This window comes from Alligator mississippiensis, chromosome 14 (assembly GCF_030867095.1).
Source record: "Alligator mississippiensis isolate rAllMis1 chromosome 14, rAllMis1, whole genome shotgun sequence".
NCBI classification, from domain to species: Eukaryota; Metazoa; Chordata; order Crocodylia; family Alligatoridae; genus Alligator; species Alligator mississippiensis.
Window position 1 is genome coordinate 9,040,625 of NC_081837.1, and position 20,379 is coordinate 9,061,003.

A 20,379-nucleotide genomic window follows, 5' to 3' on the forward strand; every position below is an offset into this window, starting at 1 on the left:
CCAACATGCTAGCGTTCACCATTCCCGTACAATGGCATGACGGCCGTTGCAAGCAGATTGCTACGCTCGATGGCTTTCATGGGGCAGCTTACCCATACCGCTATAAAGAAAAGTCCACAAGCCTAGTCACTTAAAGGCAAAGAAGGTTTTTATTTGAGTGACTAACTTTTTATAAGATTTTAAAAACCAGCTCACATCAAAATCTAGACCAGTTGTAAAAATCTTACTCCTGTAGTTCATGTTTTAAGAAATTCATTATTATACATTTTTAAATCTTTACAAGGCAGCCATAAGAAATATAAACATTTTGTCACCATATATAACCTTCCCACTGACAAACAATATTTAAAAGTATACACTTATTAAAACTGTAGACTCAAAGACCATGTACAATTTCAAGTCTCCTCACAGGAATTGTTATAAGTAGACTTTTTTCCCCACATAAATAGAAAAATAAGTATGCATTAGGGTTGGGGTTCTGCCATGGGACTGCCATTCCTGACCCTTTGGGGATCCTATTGAAAAGCAACTATCTTCCCGTTCTTTAAAGCTTGTGATTTGTCTTACCTGCCTCAACTTGCTAATCTTCACAACTCCTTGTAGTGTTGCACTGTAACGTACTTATGTCTGTCCCTCCCCAAGATCTATCGTTAAGGAAGATGAGGTTTAATTGTCAAACTGTTCCATCTGTTCCCAAAAGCACATCTGGTTTTTAAAAGTATGTGGTAGTTTTTTAAACAAAATTAGGGGCTGCATCATCATCCCCTGCTGTAGACCTTACCCCTAAAGGTGAGTGCCAGCTCCAATAATTTCAACCCCAAAGTCCCTTTCCTTGTTCAAAGCAGAAGCTCTTGCTCTGCGCAGTGTCTGCACGCCCTCACTCCCGAGAAGCGACTCTACTGTACACTCTCCTACTAATTCCCCTTCCAAAACAGGTGCAATCTTAATTCACCTTTAAAGCTTGGGTTTTATGTCTGGTCAGCAGCTTGAATTGAAATCTTGAACCTGTTTCAGTTTTAGTTTGCAGCTCTGAGATCCCCGTCTTCATCATTCTCACTCAAGCTAAGAACAGGCCTTTTTGCTTGTTCGCAGTACAGATACAACCTGCAAGGAGGGACTGCTGGGGATCAAGCTATGCCTACCATGCTGGCTGAGATGAGAAAGCAAGCAGCCGAAGAGAAGCTCTTGATACCCGTGTATTAAGGGGATCTAACCCTGTACCAGGCTGAAGAGAAACAGTGATCCCAACTTTGTCATACCCCCTTGCCCCCCAAAAAAGGGGAAAAAAATCAATACAAATTCTATGATTTCAGTGTTCATTTTAATTCTCTGCAGTAGAAAAAAAAAAAAAAACAGAGGATGACTTTACCCCTCCATTTAAAACTATAGCCTCAGATACTGAGCGATTCATCTTACTAAATCAGATAAGAGACATCTGAAGCACCAAAAAAAATGCTGATTATTTATTACTTACCTTCCTGTGCTGTGGAAATCTTGTTCTTTAACACATTTTACTCGAAGGCTTTTAAGCGCTTCTACTGACCCTAGTTTTGTAAGAAAAGAAGCCCACAAATCTAAATTGTGGCCAAATTTAAGACAGGTGGCCATTTGAGAAGCCAATGGAACGTACAATTTTTGTTCTTTTGCTTTAAAAACATCAATGCAAGCTTCATGCTAGTAGTAGATATTTAGCTACTTCGGGTTTTTTCACTTTTCACTTGATTGGAACATTTCTTGCAAGGTAGAAGCAGCTTGCTTTTCTGAATAGCCACAGGCAAGGAACACCTTTCATGTTATCTGAGCCTTTCAAGAATGAGGTGCCTTTAAGATGAGTGTAGACGTCTTGGCCAATACTGCTTCGCAGAATCAACTGCTTAAGCTTAGGGTTTTGTTTTGCTCAATTTATTGCTTGTCCTAGCCTCCCTTGCAATTTGGAAAATAAGGTGGCCCTCGACTTTTTCCATACGGCCTTTCCCTGTCTGAACTTTCCTGTTTGAAAAGGCTGCGATGCGCAGTAAGTAGCTGGAGAACGTGTTGTTTGTAATCGCTAATGCTCTTGTTCCCACCTCGACAGATCACAATGGCAGTTGACTCGTGAACCCCAGGGAGCGAGAAGAACAGTGAATGCTGTGCAGTCCTCACACCTAACAAAATAGTATGCTGGATAGATATAAAACATGCCACAGAATTAAACGAGAATACTTTGGTCAAGCAAGATTTTGTTCCAAGAGCACTAGTATAGGCAAACATATTTTTTTGAACATTTCTTATTGAAATAATAAGCAAATTTGGATTTACATTACTACTCATGTCTGGAATATTTTGCACTCTTTTACAATGCTACCTTTTTCAAACTTATCTAACAGGACAACAAAACTGAACAAACAGCAATTGTAAAAAACGCGTATTGGTTACAAATTTGCTGTGAAAGCTGTACCAAAACGTCACATAGGGTGGCTATGAATTCAGTAAACACACGCACACAACACACACCACAGTTGTGAAGGTGTCTTTTCACAATATCTCAGGTAACAGTCCACCACTGCTATTAAATCACTGCCATTTTTTTACAGTAATAAAAAAAATGGATCCCACATCAACAGGGCAGAGAAATAAGTGCTCCCAGTCTCAGCGTTACTTGTGCATGGATCTTTAACTCCTCCTCAGAGTATTCATTTAGCATTTTACATTTCCAATGACTCCCCCTCAATTTAGCAAGCTCAAAAAGATTGATTTTCCATGCTGTTCAGTCTGGAGGGACTAAACAGCTGAAATTTAGGGAGGCCAGTGTGCATACTTGAACCCCCAAAACTTCCCTTGGTGTTCACTATATACTCAAGCCCTCTGAATTCTGAATCCAGGCCAGTTTGGGTGTCCAAACAATGCAGAGATGATGACTTCTCATAACTTGATGCAAACAAGAAGATAACCAAGCCCAACTGAAACAGACTTTTTAAAGCATTGATCCCCCATGCTGAAAGCCTCAGCAAAATTCGTTGAAGGCCTAAAGCAAATTCTAAAATTCCAGTCGACTTGTCTACATCTCTGGACCACTGCAAGGAAGATACTGTAGATAAAGTATCTTGTCAAATATTTACCTCTAAACAATTTCTTTAACAGTGAGCAAGTATTGAAGATTATACTGTTGAATTAACGGTCAGGCCTGGCCAGCGTCCGACAAAATACCTAACGACGTTGGCAAGTACAGTATCTGGGTTCCCAAATTTCTCCTGCCGTAAGATAGCTGTTTGTAGCCCTGGCTGGTTGTGAGATATTCAGACCCAAAAGTCATATTCTGTTTACATTCTTCATACTACCAGCCTGATTGAACTTCTGACACTATTTTAGAGGCAATTAGCCAAAGTTAAAACAAAAAAAGTCATCTGAAATTCAGGAACAACCAGGTTCTGACTGGTATGAAGCACTGACCTTTAACTGGACCGCTGTGAGATGGTTTGCAAAGGTGAAAGAGCAGTGATCCAAAGGTAAGCCTTTCAATCCCTGAGCAATAAGTAGTGTTGGAATTATGCAAAGGCCACATGAGTGCTAGTATCTCTCATGAAACCAAGTGAAGGGAGTTATTCTCAGCTTAATTTTAATACTGTATATAGCAATATGAGAAAGTTAATATTCTAATCACATACACAAACTAGCACTTATTTCACTGCTTTATATTATAACACTGTTAAGTTGGCATGACAGTGGCTGTAAGGAGACCCAGGTACTAAGGAAAAATTCAGGTTAAAAATACAGAGCTTTTGTGGTTACCAGTGAAAGCAGGGGACTAGACTCAATGACCTAAGAAGGTCTTTCCAGTCCTGTGTTGAAACCCATTTCCCTTAAGGATGGATGCAGTTCCGATTAGGTCCCTTTCTGGAAGTGGGTTTTCCTTACTGAAATACGTAGACGGGAGAATACACTTGGGAGACCCGTGGCTGGTAGAGGTAGACATTTAGCTAAAGCGACAATAGCTCTAAATTGCACAGCAGGCACAATAATTACCAGCAGTATACAGGCTGTATCACACACAACTGCTTAAAAATGTAATTTCAAAGTAAGCAATCAGTGTCACTTTTAGATCTTCCCAAGAGATTTCAAATTTGCCTATCAAGTCCCTCCTTGTTAAATATTATGCTCATTTACCTGTTAAACTTGGCAAATAGAAGCAAGCTGGATAACACCGTGTCCTATGGAGTCTATAAAAAAGACCTAAAACCAGCCGTGAGCCCATCGCAGCAACAGATGAATAAAATTGTTGCAAGACCAGTAAGCCAGGAACTGGCTAAATGTTTCAAGCCATTACTGGCCAGAGCTTTAGATCACTGTTGTAAAGTCCCACTTTTTACTCTATGTGCTCAGGGCATTTCTGTTGGTACCAGTTAGAACAGAGGTATCTGATAGATAAGAAGCATGGAATTAGCATCAAACATGCATCTTTGTTACTTACTTTTCTTTTTCCTAGAGCAGCGGCAGTGTGCACCAAATTCATCAATAGGATCAATCAGCCGTGGCTCCACTAAGGCGTGCAGAACCGGGCACGCTACACTAGCAGCAAAATTTAGCACAGGGAATTGGATTTTGCTCTACCTTCTACTCTGCACAGTTTCAACCTGGTCGCAGAGAATGGGAAATCAGATGAGGGAAGGTACAGACTGATCAAAAGCACACACATGGGGCAAAGACAACACAGAGTAACCATTTAAAGTGCTGTGTGTTAGTAGACCTGTTAACACTCGTTAAAGAGACATTTGTAAACTAAAAACCACACTGAGCATAGTTCCTGCAGATAGTACATTTGGCTTTTATATCCAAATGACTTGGAGCCAAAGGTGTTAAGCAAAGGGCGCAAATAAAATAGTCCCCATAATCAGTGTTTGGCTGTAATTAGCACAAGCTTGCAAAACAATGAGTTTCTTCATTTGATTTTTGTAATTCCTGTTAACTATAGCAGGGATTATTACTGATCTTTGCCTGAGCATGGATTTTGAAATCAAATTATGTTTTATGTATTTGATTTTTTTTTTTTAAAGGAAGTGTAAAGCTATCAAGTTGGGTGGCATTCCAAATAGGTGGAAACTTAACCATTGCTGCCAAATAGTAAGATGAAGGAAATAACCTATGCTGTTCTACCTGTAGAGGTGACTTCCTGCCTTCTAAGACCAGAAACACCTGTCTAAGCCTGCAAAACTCAGAGTTTTTGGTGTCTGGGGAATATAAATTTCCTCTGCAGCCTCATGGTAGCTTCCTTTAGCATTATCTGTCCATACCCTACACTTACCAATCAAGCTCTTTTGAGCTTGTTTCTGGTTTGGCTCCAAGACGAAGAACATTTCAGAACAAGCACGAAAAACACCCTGCATTGCCTGTGCAGTCTCCCAAACCTGTTTTGAATCCTCTGTTTTTCCTGAGCAGTTACAACTTTGGTACAGATATGGAAACATGCTTAAATTTGAGCCCAATCCTGAAACAACTCTAACTGAGTGAGGAGGCCCGCACTGAATTTGGAGTCATCAGCAGGTCTCGTCAGAGAGAATTTGTAAATTCTGGATTTTTGCATCTATCCAATATGCATCTGTGAAACATTCACAAGTCAGGCAAGTTGTGCCAATTACCTCCAATAGATCCTTTTAGGGGAGCCGAGAAAATCTAAATAGATTTTGCAGATCACTGGATGACAGCTACTTCTAATGGGTGCCTACAGTTTCATAGCATCTCATTTTTTTAAACCAAAATGCTGGTAGGCATTTTAAACCCTGCAGTCTATCTAATAGAATAGTTGCTTTGAAGAGGAGTGAAAAGGGAAAAATGTTGTTGAATTACATAGGCAATTGAATCGCTTCTTTTTCTGTCCGCTGTAAGATTTTGGAAAAAAAATCACTTAAAAATCAGATTGCCTTAGTTCTAGAGCCCCTCTAGCGTAGAGGTTTCTTTAGCTTACCTCCTTAGGATCCATGTGTCATACTGAAATGGTCAAACTCACCTCCTTGCTTTGAAGTAGGTCACACATACTGGTACAGTCACCAAGTTCCACGAAAACAGTTACACTTTGCACATCGCTTTTTATATAGCAATGTTAACTGGGCTTCAAACTGCAGAGGCAACAGAATTCTACCATGAATCACTGATGATTTTGTTCGTAAGTGGATTTCTCCAGCGTTTTGTTTTTACACCTAGCTACCTCACTCCAAAGGTGCGTAGATCAGAGATAGGGTTAGTGCATGTTCACCAACATGGTCAACCAAAAGAAATCTTGGGTTTAAGGCACCCAAAGAGTTTTGCTGTGCAAATCCCAATTACCCATTATTCTGCTTCACTTCTCCTCCTGTTTGTATTCCTTTTTCTCCAAAGTAAAGCAGAAGTACATACAGCCATTTGTGTTTTAAAATGTAAACCTCTCTTTGACTTAGGTGACTTATTATGCTCATTTAGGTGCAACTAATTAATTGGTATTATAGTCCTTTAAGTATCTTCCATTCGGTGAAACCAACCTGTGGCAACTGTCCCCTTATTGCACATTTTATAACATATCTTGTAACAACTTCCCCCCCCCCGCAACAAACCAAACCCAAGATGTATGTTTTTGTGATTTTGATGTTCTAAGCACTTGCGATCTTTCAGATCTGGTTTCTTGATAAGTATGGTGAGAGGAACAGATGGAAAGTTCCCAGCTTGGTTAAAGGAGGCAGATACAAGAACAGGGACGGCTCTGGAGTACCAGGTCTTCCCCCTACCTCTTACGTTGAAGCTGCCTAAGTACTATCTTCAAGGCATGCCTACAGGGTTACAGGAGCGTGCCCAAGAAATATGCCTCAAAGCTTCCTACGGCACAGACTCAAATTTATGAACTCCACCTCGAACCCACGCTATGGGGGGAAGATGCCGGTCATGGTCCTTGTCCGATTCGGGCTGGCTCTGGGCACGCTCTGGTTTGGGGTTGGATGAAGGTGGGTCGGGTTGCTGTACAGACATAGTCCTGCGTAGGTGATTCCTTTTGCGCAGAAATTCAGGCTGGGAGTGCAAGCCAAAGCTGCCTTTCCTCAAGATCATCCGGGAGTTGTTCTTCTTAGGCCGGGAATGGAGAGTGAATTCCAGCAAGGCTAAGTGGGCTGCGTAACCTTCACTGAGGAACTAAAAAAAAAAAAAAAAAAGAGTTGAGAGGATAGCGTGCATTACTGATAATTAACCAGGCTCCATACTCAGAGACAGGTTCCCAGCAAATACCTTGGAGCTTGGAAAGCATTTGGCCCACTGTGGCTGTCATACTGGCTGAAGCACGGACATTGCTAACTGGCTAGTTAGAGCCACCTCCTTTCTGGAGCAGATGCTAATGGCTGCAGGGTAACTACTTGCTCAGTCAATGGTGCGGAAAGCCAACCTGCACCCGGTGGCGAAGGGAACAAAACACCCTTCCCAGCACTGTCACTATGGTAATTAGAGGCTGATCCTGCTCTTGTTGCACTCAGTAGAATCTGACCTTTCGTGCCAAAGCATCAGAATAGGCCCAGAAGATGGTATTGCTCCTGAGGTTCAGCAGCAGAAGAGCAAGACCTCAATAAATAAAGCTCTGGAGAGGTGAAATGAAGAGCCGGGACCTCTATTAGTAAAACCACAATCCTGATCAAAAGGCATGACTCCTTGCCTTTGAATCATTTTGGCTGGAAGACCATTGTATTTAAGACAAGACTCTTTTGTATTTTTACTCCCCATTCACAGTTTCAATTTTACCATTCAGCAGTATACCGTGTATACCCCAGTTGTTGAAGAACCTGTATTTTTGGGTGCCTTTTGCCCTCCCTGCATATCCAATCTCTATCATGTCTCCTGGAGGAGACATGTAGGAGTTAGAAGTTCTGTATGGGACACCCTGCCTATGTCCAGACATCATGTCCGCGGTGCCACAAATAGCATATTCAGCTGTTCTTCATGCTGCAAAATAGCAGCGAGGGGGTGGAGGAGAGAGGAGGGCATGGGGTTTGCCCCTGGGAGATTCTGGGATCAAAAAAACCCATGCAAAAAAAGCAGAGTGGTGCATGCAGGGGCACCACATGCCACCCAAAACCAGCTGGCTGAAGCTACACTCCGGCTGCTGGTCAGGCTTCACGCAGCAGAATCGCTACTGCTGCAGCCCCAGGAGGCCCCCAGGACCTCAAGTAAAGCTGCTGGGGACAGCTCCGTGCTGGCCCCAGCCTCCCCTACCTCACCCAGGGTAACCTGCCGTGTGCTAGAGGGCATGCGACATGGGCATTCCCTGGGGACAACTAGCAGCAGCACAAGGTGTGCCACTGCTTCTTGTCCCTGGGAAAACAAATGTGCACACGTATGTGGACATGGCCCCTCAGGATCTCTCTTTCCTTGGTGTGGTATGTCATGCCCCAAAGGATACACCAAATTTGAAGGAGGAGTTACTTACTTGACACTGAGATTGGTATTTCTTTGTTGGACGCCCAACTATGTAGATCTGCGAAGGCGACAGACCCAAAACGTTGTACACAGAAATGTCCTTCATCGAGCCATAAGCAGCACAAATTTTGATGTGGCACTAAAACAAGGCAAACATTTTCATGGCAAATTCCCAAATATCAGACTCCAAGAATCTTGCAGAAGGCACTGTCTTAGTTATGGAGCAGCAGACAAGATGCTATTACTGACATAAAACTATTTCTTAGAAAGATGCATCTACCTGCCTGGCAGCAAAACTAAGTGATATACCATAAAAAAGCAAGAAAACAATAGTCTAAAACAATAGAAAGAGTCAACTGGAATCAGGACTGAAGATCAGCAGGGAATGGGTGCCTAACTTGTAATGTTTTTGAGCATCCCCCTCCATTATTATTAAAAGCTGTATGAAAGTTACTTTAAAATGATCTCTTCAGGAAAAAGGCCAATGAGACACAAAAATTTGGAAAGTTTAATTTTTCAGGTGAGCAGAAAACGTGGGCTGTGCGAAGCTTCTGTCCCTGATTCGAATCAGCAGAGATTTGGCCTGATTCGGTGGCCAAATCTCTGAATCCAAATCGAATCAGAGGACCTTTTAATCTCTCTGAATCAAATCGGAACCCTCCGAATCGATTCGGAAAGATTCGGACACAGAGACAGCTTTAAATGTTTTGAGTTGTAAATGTACATACCTCTAGGTAGTAGGTGGATCGTGAGTGCTGTGATGCTGGGGCACATGAAGTGTCCTACAGAAGCATGGGGCGCTTTGCAGCACGCTCAACAGCAGACACGGAAGTGGACCAGAAGTACTTCCGGTCCACTGGGGATAACGCTGTGGGCCCCCCCATGCCCTCTCGACATAACAATTGGTGCCTCCTGGGTCTGGGGAGGCACCTGGGGTCCCCTTGTGGTCAACTGCTAAGGCAGGAGGGCATGGGGGGGGCCCCCTGCCCACTCCCCAGAGGACCCAGAAGTGGACCAGAAGTACTGCCCCAGCATTGCAGCGTTCATAAGCCGAGCTGGTACCCCGAGGTATGCAGAAAAAACATTTAAAGCTGTGTCTATAGCCAAATGGCTGATTCTCTGAGTCAGCATCGAATCTTCAAATTCGGATTCGGCCAAATCAAATCAGGGACAGCAATCTGAATCAACGACTCAAATCACTGTCTCCAATTCAGGCTGAATCCGAATCTGAATTGATTACGGCCCACTTCGCACACCCCTCCAGAAAACCCAACAGCTCCCACCAACTTCGGCAGGAGTGCAAATCAGGCCATAATTTCTACTGAAAACCAATCCAATTTTCTACTGAAAACCAATGCTCAGTCTCCTAAAGGCAACACAATCCTAGTTTTTACCCATCTGTGCTGCTTACTGAGTCCCATCATCATTTCCTATAGCACCTAGAGACCCTTGGAGATCTCCATTCTTGCTTTGTGCCATTTGATAGGGTCACAGCAGAGGAAATGGTTTTGAGAGTGTGAATGAAGACGCCTTTACTTTCATCTTATAAATGGGAATGTGTTAGTTGCCGGTAGAAAAGGTTACCAGGCTCAGGGCATTTAATTACCAGCTACAGCAGAAGTAGACGCCTGGCAAGCTCTACCTTTCATCACCCCATCAATGTGTCTCAGCCATGAAAGAAGAGACCAGAATTCAAGGGAGGGTGTATCACTAATAAAATGTGTTCAGGATTTATTTCCTCACTACTCTCATTTAATACAGTTAACAAATGGAAGGCTGCAGGTATTAATACAGTGTAGTCATTGGCTTCTCCTAAATTAGGACAGTAAGGCATCTGCTCTAAACATATTTGATCTTGCAGTATTCAAAGGCAATGTCTTTATTTATATCTGTCATTAAAATGGGCTTGGGTAATGACTTTGATTCAAGACTTTCAAAAGGCAGTGCAAGCTTCTTGAGATCTGTGAACAGTGAAAGAAACCGAGACAGTAAAATACTGTTAACAGACTAGGATGTTTCCCCTCCAAGAGAGAAAGACACATGTGTTACCTTTGTGATAATCCACATATTGACCACATTTTTCTGGAAATTGAACTTCTAGCCACTTAGCATCCAGTTCTAAGGATATGAACAACGGGGGGTTTTATTACCTCTTGCATAAGATTCCGGAGGAAGATGGTCTTTTGTCGTAATGGGTCATGAACTAGCCCGTCTGAGAAGAAGATCATGCCTTGAGGGAAGTTGTGCTGAGACAACCACGAGACAACTCTCTGCTTTTGCATATCTGGCCGGCCCGTGATATAGATGATCAGGTACCCCAAATCCTGCCAGTGTCTTTCAAAACAAAAAAAAAAAGTGTTGTGCATGCACGGGGGGTGAAAATACCCACAACACGCGCTTTCCACACTGATTATGGAGACAATTCAGAAAAGTGGGGCACGATCACTTAAGGAGAACAGAAGCGGGGATGCCAACCATGTGGTTAACCGTCTGCAATCATGTACTAATTTCTGTTCCTTGAGGGAATCCGAGAATAGTACCAAGCAGTCTTATATGAAATATCAAAATATGTGTTTCATCCTTAGCATTCTCCTCCCCTTTCCAGTCCTATCCATTTCAACAGCAGCAGATTAATTTAATGGGGAATGATGGTATCCTTCTCTTTCCTTGACTGTGCAAGAGGTACTCAGTCTGAAACGATAGACACCACCCTTGCTGTTCAGTCTGACATTAAATATATAGGATTTTTTTTTTTTACACTCATAGTACTTCACAAAGATACAGCGATGCCCCACATTTAGGCATTATGGAAGTAAAATTCTCCTAAAAGTCTCTACCCCTTTTTGCCTGCTATAGCAGTAAACAAGAATTATTCACTCCATACACTTCCAAGCCATCTTCCCCAGAAGCAGTCTTTGCATTTTTGGTGCAAATTAGAGTGAAATCTGTGAAGCTAGCCAAAGCATTACAACATTTCCATGCAAACTGTATCAAATTGCATGTGCGTCTGAACAATATAAAAATGCTTCTGCTGGAAGCACGCCCATTCGTTCATAAATTATGTCATCAATTTCACCCTCTTCCAGCTTGATCCATTTTTGCCCAAAAGAGATGAATCAGGGATTCAACCAAAGTAATGTGTGTGTTGCTCACCTGACAACATCAACTGCCCCAGCTCTGACTTTGGGGTCGCTACCCATGATTGAGACGCTTGCAGCAAATGAGCCATCAATGCTGAACACGACGCACTCCATCCCCCGAGGAAGGACAGTCAGGTAACTCACTGCATTACTTTGGTCACCCCTAGAAATAAAAAAAACAAGGCAAACCATCAGAGCTCCGGGTGTTGCAATGGAAAACAAGATGATGTTCGACTGGATGTGAATCTGTATCTAGGTATTAAGGGTGCCACCAGTCAAACGGGACTTACCTATTCTGGAAAACAAATTAAAGATCCCCCAGCCCTTTCTTTTTATTTTTATTTTTTTAGCAGACAGGTTTTTAAGCACAAATTTGTGAAGTGTGCCGTGCTAAAACAATGAGGTTTACTGCTTCTCTCTCCTAGCACTGCCCACCTCCCTCTCCCCACACCCTGTCTTTTCTATTCTAATTTCTCTCTCCTCCTTATACTGGTTTCTGTTCGTCCTGTCACGGTATCTGAGGAAGTAAACTTTGGTTTATGAAAGTTTATGCTCTATATGCCTTACATAGGTGCATATCTACTCTGCCTTCTGGTTGGCATAAATACTATTAAAGGATTATTTTAAAAAAACCAAACAACAACACAACTGTCTGTCCATGTAGGCTTTGTCCTTTTTTTGCAACTATAAATTAAACTTTTTTTTAATTTTAAGTGGTCGCAACATATTGGATATCCAACAATTATACCTTGTGGTAGCATTTGCTGACATGAAGCCAACGGTACTGGAACAGTTGAGAATTGCCCATCCCTGTGCCCTTGTCTCTTGTGCTCACCCAGAAGAACAATGCGGATAGCCCACGCTATTGCCTTACAGGGCTTTCTGCAGCTGAAAACGTCTCATGGTGTTTGCAGGAATGCAGATCTACAACCATTAGAGATTTCACAACCCCTTTCTTTACCTTCCCCTTCCCTAAGGCTGCCATAGGAGCCTTACTGCCATCCCCCTGCGGGAAAGTTATGTCTAGTGTAAGCACAATAACTTTGCAGATAGCTTTCTCCTTGGAAACTTGTCCACATTATGTGTCAGGTCCATCTGTGACCCATTTATGGGCACGAACGAGGCAATTACTATTTCCATTGTAGGCTGAAGGATATCTAAATCTGTAGACCATGGAGCTTAGCTCCTGAATAGATCTTAATTTATTTTTAAGTAATCCCATCTTCTCATGTTGATTGATTGCCTGCTAGAGTACCATGGAGTTATATTTCCCCCTTAATTAGTAATATGTGGAGCTGGAACTTGACCTTGTGTTTGATTAGCTGCTGAGACAGGTTTTATTCCTTTTCAGTTCAATTCATCATGCCGACTTTACTTTCGAGCAGAGGTTTAATAGAATCTCCAAGCGGCTCCCCAAGTGAGCATGAAGTTTAACTCTACACTGGAATATTAAATTAAAACTTTATGTCAAAACATTTAACCGCTTTCTTATTTGAGCATAAAAACAATTAAAAGCACAACCATCCTATCGCTCTAATTAGACCAATGATTTTTATTTCACACATTTTTCTTCCTTATGCTTGACTTAACAGAGGGCTTTTCATGCAACTCTTTGAGAGCCAGGAGAGTCTATTGATTTCTCTTCAATGAACTGTTGCTTTAAGGTGCTGTGTTTTTCAATTTGAAATAAGCATGGCACTGCGTAGAGAATTAAAGTGATTCCTTCAATCAGCCTGACATCAATAGATGAACTGAACTGCTGGCTTAGAGCAAGGCAAACCCGCCACTGTTCATTTTAACAGGAAAGGTTTGTCATCAGCCTGAAGTATGTAGATCACTCCCTTCACCCCAGTGCTACAAAACAAGCAGGGTCTCTGAAGCATCCAAGCCACATGTCCTTGCTAGGGCCTTAAGAGAGATCAGAAAAGCATGCGTCGCTCAGCCCCCTTCCAATCCAGTTTGTAATCCTGATGCATTTTACAGGACTAAGCGCTAGTTCATTTAATCCCACTGAAGAGTTGTTTTACTACAGTGCCTACAGGCCCATACTGGTGCCTGTTGGGCCGGATGCTATATAAAAGGGAGTGAGACAGGACGCAAAAATTTTGCACGTTAATTGGTGAGCTAGACAAAGGATGGGGAAAAGGCACAGCTTGCTCGAGGTTGCTCAGGCATCTTGCTGCAGAGCTCGGGACTGATCCTACATCTCCCAGCTCCCATTCTGTCCATCTTAAATACATATATGAGCCTCATCACAGCAGTAACAGAGTACCTCCCAGCATCTCAGACCATTTTACAGCCAAGCCGTGGAGACACAGACTAAGTCATTTGGCCAAAGTCACAGAGGAAGCTTTAGCCACAAAACCATTCTCTCTTTCTCTACAATATCTTCCATCTGCAATGTAATTTCATACAACATGGATAAGATCCAGTAAGTGTAGGAGGCAGCTTCTCCTGCTACTGAAGACCGTGGTACAAAGTAACACCTTCATTAGGTGGATATTTGTCTACCTAGATGCTAGTCTATTAAATCTCAACCAACTCTGCCTTGGTCTAGCAGGCAAGTTAAACAGAAGATGCAGAGCAAGATTCTTCAGTTTACAAGATCATCTCACTTGCATCCATTCAAGAGTACAATTTGAATCTGCAGCTAAATCTTGTGCGTCCCTTATTACCACGTATTAATTGCAGCAACGGGCCAGGACCCCGCTGCGCTAAGCACTGTATGAACGTGGCACAAAAAGGCTTACGGTCTAAATAACCTCTCTCCTGTACATCCTCACTTCAAACAAGGGGTGGCTGCCAATGCTGTTCACAACTCCCTAACACAGACGGTCCCGGTCATCGTTCTACCTTCAACCCCACTCTCCAAGCACGTTTGCTTAGCACTGTGGATAAGTCACAATGGCTGCCTATACACATGCTCGCTGGCGAATTAGTTGGAACATTTCAGCGTCGTTGCAGCATCACATGAATTAAGCCCCCGCACTTTTTAAAATGGCTGTGGGGTACTTTATCTAAACCTCGTTGAATGAGGCTTAATACACACGACAGCAAGGCATTTTAATTAGAGTGGCTGCCCGGAAACCACTCTAAGTAAAACACCCCCACCTCTAAGCATGTGTATAGGCAGCCAATGGCTTTGCTCAGTTGTAAAACAGCACAGGTGCTAAAGGCAGTTGGTGTTTTACCGCACAACTCATTTTGTAGCAGAGAAACCCGATATTCAGATTTAAAACAAATTTACCTAACCACCATTTTGATGGGATACACGCCAACTCTAAGCCTCTTCTGTTTGGGTACGCTGTAGGATATCCTGCCACTGCTGTTGGTTATCTCGGTGTCGAAATACACCCAACTCCCCGAAGTGGGCTCAGTCATAACAAAGATATCGACCTGTAAAAAGACATGGAATCTATTCAATTTGCCAGCATAAACACATGCCATATTCATAGGTACTGCCAGCCTGGATCAAACCACTGGTCTACTTGGTCTGGAATCCAACTATAGCTAATACTAAAAGATTCAAGGAAAAGGTGCAGTAAGAAGGTACGACAATCTAGTTACAATACTAGCAAAGCTTCCTCATAAGTATGAGGATGGTTTACTTCCCAAAGCATGAAGGTACATTATATTTGTTGGCCTACATTCCTGAGCTCTGGTCCAGAAAGGACTGGTAATGTAAGAGTGAGGCTGTAGCCACGATGGTCCAGAAATTATGCTGTGGATTCTCCCTTGTAAGTGGGCTGAGCACTCTGCACTAGAGCTGTGAGAGTAACTGATTTTACAATTCACTGGGGAGGAAAGGGGAGAATCCCACTTGGTTTTGGATCAACCCAAAACATTTGCTTCAAACTTCTTGCCCAACTGAGACACTGCAAAACTACATATGGCTTTTAATAAATCTCAATTAACTTTCAAAACAAAGCAAATTTTAAAAAACCCACTGAAACAGAACTTTTTCTGAATTATTTTAATCTTTTTTTCTTTTCTTTTTTGAAACAGGAACAATTCACCAACATTTAAAAAACGGAATTTTATGGGTTGCCCTGAATTTATATTTTTGTTGGAAAAATTTGTGGCTGATAATTTTTGCATACCTATACTGTGGATTCTGAACAACACTCAGGCATGCGACTGCTCCTGTAAGAGTCCATAGGACTTATTCTCACATTTAAATGCTAAGCCTTGGCTTCTGTATTATGCCGACTTGGGGCCAGTCTGCTCTGCAACTTGCAGGATCTAGCCCCTAACTTAGGATGTTCTTGTTCATATATACCCGGGACTCTTGACCTCCATGTTACCTTGAAAACCTCAAGGAGTTTTGAACATATTCAAATACCAAAATCCTTCAAAAAGCCAGGATCCAGAACTGTTCTAGCTGAGAGATTTCCAGAACTAGAGGTGCTAAGTGCCAGAGGGAGAAATAAATGGGGTGCAATCCTGAATAGTTACAAGAGAAGTGTTATCAAAATCCATCAGTGTGTTTAGCTTTTCAACTACAACCCCTTTGCTTGGGCAAAGTAACAACTCAGACATAGATGTTCATCAGTATATTTCTCAGGCTTTTTAGGTCTTCATTGATGTCACAAAAGGAAAGTTTCATGTTGTACCCTAACTCAGGGGCGGGCAGTTATTTTGGGCAGAGTGCCACTTACTGAGTTTTGGCAAGCCATTGAGGGCCACATCACAGGCAGCCAGGGGCAGATATATATTAATTTTCTAATTTTTTTTAAGAGCCAGATAGAATGGCCTGGCAGGCCGCATCCGGCCTGCGGGCCGCATTTTGCTCACCTCTGCCCTAACTGGACCCTGTATGTCTGTCTTTCAAATACACCATTAGCACAAGGGAAGGGGAAACATCTTAAAATGTTGCTAACAACATGGGAGAATCTCACATTTCTGTGCAGACGAATCTTCAAAGGGTAAGTGGGTCTAGCCAGAAGTGAACAAGATTTCTTTCGTGACCCATGCTTTGAACTTGGTTTTATTCACTCATTCACTTCCTTCTTTTATACATTTTCTCAGTTCAAGGTAGGACCTTGGATGGCATTAAAGTAAATATCCGAGACAAACTTTTAGTTTGCGTCTGGGACTCTGAAACAAGTCTTCTAAATCAGGGACTTGCAAGGTAATGACGTAAATGCTCCTGAACCCTGTTTCTGTTGCTTTTAATTATTAAACCCGTCTGCCTCGTTTTTACCCGCATAAAATGGGGAGAATGATGTAAAGTGCTTTGAGACTCTCGAGTGCAAGATACTATGTACCAGGTGATTTTTTTGTTGTTGTTCTTTTGTTATTACATGACTTGCTTTCCCCCAGAATCAGAATGCTAATTGCTATCCTTGCAGCGGGGGTAATTTAAAACTCAAAACAACACCTACAAGGGACCTGGCATGACAGTAATGATCTTAACATTTCTTTTTAAACAACTAATCCCAGGAGTTCCTTAGGATATTTCCAATGCACAGGAGTTTGTTCATCACATTAGATAAGGAATCCCTTTCCCCATGGCTGAAATGCAGCCCTCTTTGGGACAGAAGTGTGACAGGCAAAAAACTCTCACAATTAGCAGAGGGAAAACATTATCAGAAGATAGGGCCCTATGGTCCTTCAAGCTTGTACGTCCAAATCAGGGAAGTAATAATGTGGGCTAGTTCCTTAGCTGGCAGAGAGCAGCAAAGCTCCACCAAAGTCAACAGAGCCTGCAGACGTACACCAGCAAGAACCTGGCCCAGTTATTCACATGGCACAACCCGGGCCTTTGCTATTAAGGTTTTCATTTAAAAGCTGCAAGGTGTGGCTCAGATATTCTGCTGACGGAAATCAAGGGTTTGGGTTACAGCGAAGCAAAGCACTTAAACCTGCGTGTAAGTTTTTCCCTGAATCAGACACTCTGGTTGATGGACACTTAGAAGAGCTATGTGCTGGGCCGAACACAGGCATGGGTGAACCGGGCGGCCACCCCGGGCCCAGACAAGAAGGGGGCTCAAAAAATGGTAATTTTTTTCTGTTGTCCGATTATTATTATCATTATCTCTGGGGAAGCAGGGCCTGATACTAAAAGTTCACCCGGGGCTGCCAGGAGTCTAGTTACAGTGCTGGCAATGTGGAAGATAGGATTCAATGCATCGCCACCGAACCACAGCTAAATCAACCTTCATAGACTTGTATATATGGAAACATTTCAAATAGGATATGTACAGCACCTAGCATAGTGGGGTCCCTGCCTCAACTGGGGCCTGTAGGCACAGCTATAATCATCATAATCATAGAGAAAGAGGCTTGGGAATTGCAGCCTTCTCCTTGAATGCAGAATTGAAGATTTTTAATGCAAAGCAAATACATCCTTTGACATTGTATTGTTCACTCCTACCCAGATAAATTTAATTGACATTTTGAACCCAACTTGTAAAGAATAGCTTGAATAGAAAGTAATCAAGTCCTGGAGCTTTATAACTTAAGTGTTGCTCATACTGCCAGCACTGACCCCCTTTCAGTTCCCTATTCATCACTGTACTAGAAGAATCTTATTAAATATATACGTGATCAGAATAAAGAGCAGTTGGGAAAAAAAACTAATAATGGGACCACGATAAGAATTTGCAATAAAGTTGAAGTAAATTTGTGATCGTATCCCATGTGTTATCTCAAGTAATGGGGCTGCTTTAAGAATCTTAGGACCCAAGAGAGACAAGATTCAAACGGTGATGATCTTACCAAAAGCGTAACCTTTACTCCACTTTGGCAGTTCAATTTAATAGTGACACTGGGCATGCCAAAGTCTGCAACCAGATCTCAACAGCAGCATATTCCTATGAATCATATAGATATAACAATGCAATTGTATATAGGTATAACAATGCATTTTGTGAATAAGAAATTCAGCAGCATAAGCTCTGTGGTGTTTGGAGAAATACAGAACGGTGAGTGAATTTGCCCTGTGTTAGTGTATGAATGTGCTGCTGGCAAAATGAAGTTGCAGACTTCACTGTGCCTGGTGTCAACATAAATTTAAATGTCAATTTGCCTCAGTATATACAGGGCAAATTTACTCCCTCACCAATACCTGCTGGAGTTTCATCATTTTTAGGATGAATTTACTCCATTCCCAAGTCCCTGAACCGCAGGCTCTTCATGGCTGGGTCTGAGAAGCCAACACATTTGTGTTGTTGCACTTAAGGTCTCTGCAGGAGACTTTAATTCACCTACAGAAGACCCTGTGAGCTAGCATACTATTGTGTGAAAGGCGGCAGCACAACCAAGTTTCCAAAACAGTCTTGAAAATTGAATGTTTCCTTCCACCCACCATCTCCTCTTTTGAAAGTGTACCTCCATGTCTGCCAACCAGTGGAAACTGTAGCACTTGAGCAGGTTTTTGCTACTGGACCTAAGCAAGTATTGCAATTAAATGACCCATGTTAAATTAATTTAATGAATCCATATGGTCTTTGCTACAGATGAGGGGACTCCTCATGTCCAGAGAATCAGTCCAGCAGTAACAGTGGGTATTAAAGTATCCTTCCATTTTCACAAAGTTCCTCAGCTCTGAGGAACAAGCTACAAATCTCCATTACCGCCACGGTCCTTTTGGATGTGCTTGGGGATTCCAGGAGGTTGGATCCAAATCATTACAAGGAAAAAGTAATCATTTTCTGCTCATGGGATAAAAATCTGGCCTCCCAGGAAAATCAGTAGAGCTACTAAAGAGAAGAGAGCATACGCAGCGGTGAATTTAAACAGCCCTAGTGCATGTAGGCTCAGCCTACCACACTAGCTGTGATGGCCAAGGTACTATACAAATTTGGGATGGCCAGACTATTGAGCAAATGTATTTTTAAGCTCAATGGCTCTTGGTATTTTCCATACCAGAAACTGCCAACCTATTTAGCACGCGGAGACCAACATGCTAGTGACCCACAGGGCAAGAACCCCGCTATGTAGCTGGCTTCCTAATTGAAGGCGCATTGGATGAAGGCAATCAGAAATCATAGGTGTTACACAGGGATTCAAACCAGTGAATCATGGAGGTGCATTAGGTAAAGTAAAGAAGACATCTGTAAAATATTTGAGGAAACCAAGAGAAGGGACCTGGCTTGCCTGAGGTGTCTTAAACAGCAATGAGAACAAAAATCAGGCTTATTTTATGTAAGCCAGTTATTAAGGGGGATTATTTAAGTGCAGCTAGATTCCAAAGCAGGCTGCCCAAGGTGAGAGTGCAAGCAGAAAACCGTTCAGAAAACCTATTAATTTATTTCCAGCCGACGACTGCATTCAGTTCAGCTGCACTGTGGCCAGGCTGTCGGGAATGGGGCTGGGAATGCTATCTGTTGCTTCTAAATAATTCTGCTACTGACACTTTCCCCCATGGCAAAGAAATACTATTTATGTCATCGCATATTACACATGGAAGGCTCATCACTCATTTAAGAAAACAATTGCAGATCGTTCCTTCAGGGCTTTTTTTCATGGTATTAAGCTGCACACATGTCTACAGGGAATAGCTTTTTCTTTGTACAACCTGTTGCTACAACTGTAGCTTTGTCAGAAATTGCAATTATATTGTCACAGGCATTTCTTACCAAGTAAGACTGCATGAATCGTGACACCGAAATATGAAAGAGCCGCTGTACTTTTCGGTGATTCAACTAAAGTGTAAAAAATCCAGCCATTACCACTCACGAGGAAGGTAGCCCTGCATTATCTAAGTATACAAACCAATACAGTGGCATTTTTCAGCTGTGGATCTGAAGCATTTACAGAGGTAACAGGGGAAGCATAATTTTACAGATGGAGAAACGGGGACAGAAAAGTAAACCATCTTACTTTAACCCCAAAC

General features: G+C 42.3%; 1 protein-coding gene across 4 annotated transcripts in view; it reads right to left on the reverse strand.

Moving 5' to 3' along the window:
- Window positions 1-130: 130 nt before the first annotated feature.
- Window positions 131-20,379, reverse strand: part of PITPNM3 (PITPNM family member 3) — a 317,984-nt gene continuing 297,735 nt past the window's right edge. For all 4 annotated transcript variants that reach the window (XM_059717443.1, XM_059717442.1, XM_059717441.1 and 1 more), the window contains 5 exons: window positions 14,788-14,936; window positions 11,554-11,703; window positions 10,551-10,734; window positions 8,411-8,539; window positions 131-7,128 (listed from right to left, as the gene is read on the reverse strand). In XM_059717443.1, the coding sequence (XP_059573426.1) occupies window positions 6,820-7,128; window positions 8,411-8,539; window positions 10,551-10,734; window positions 11,554-11,703; window positions 14,788-14,936 (921 nt within the window). In that variant the 3' untranslated portion in view covers window positions 131-6,819. The remainder of the gene's footprint in view (window positions 7,129-8,410; window positions 8,540-10,550; window positions 10,735-11,553; window positions 11,704-14,787; window positions 14,937-20,379) is intronic.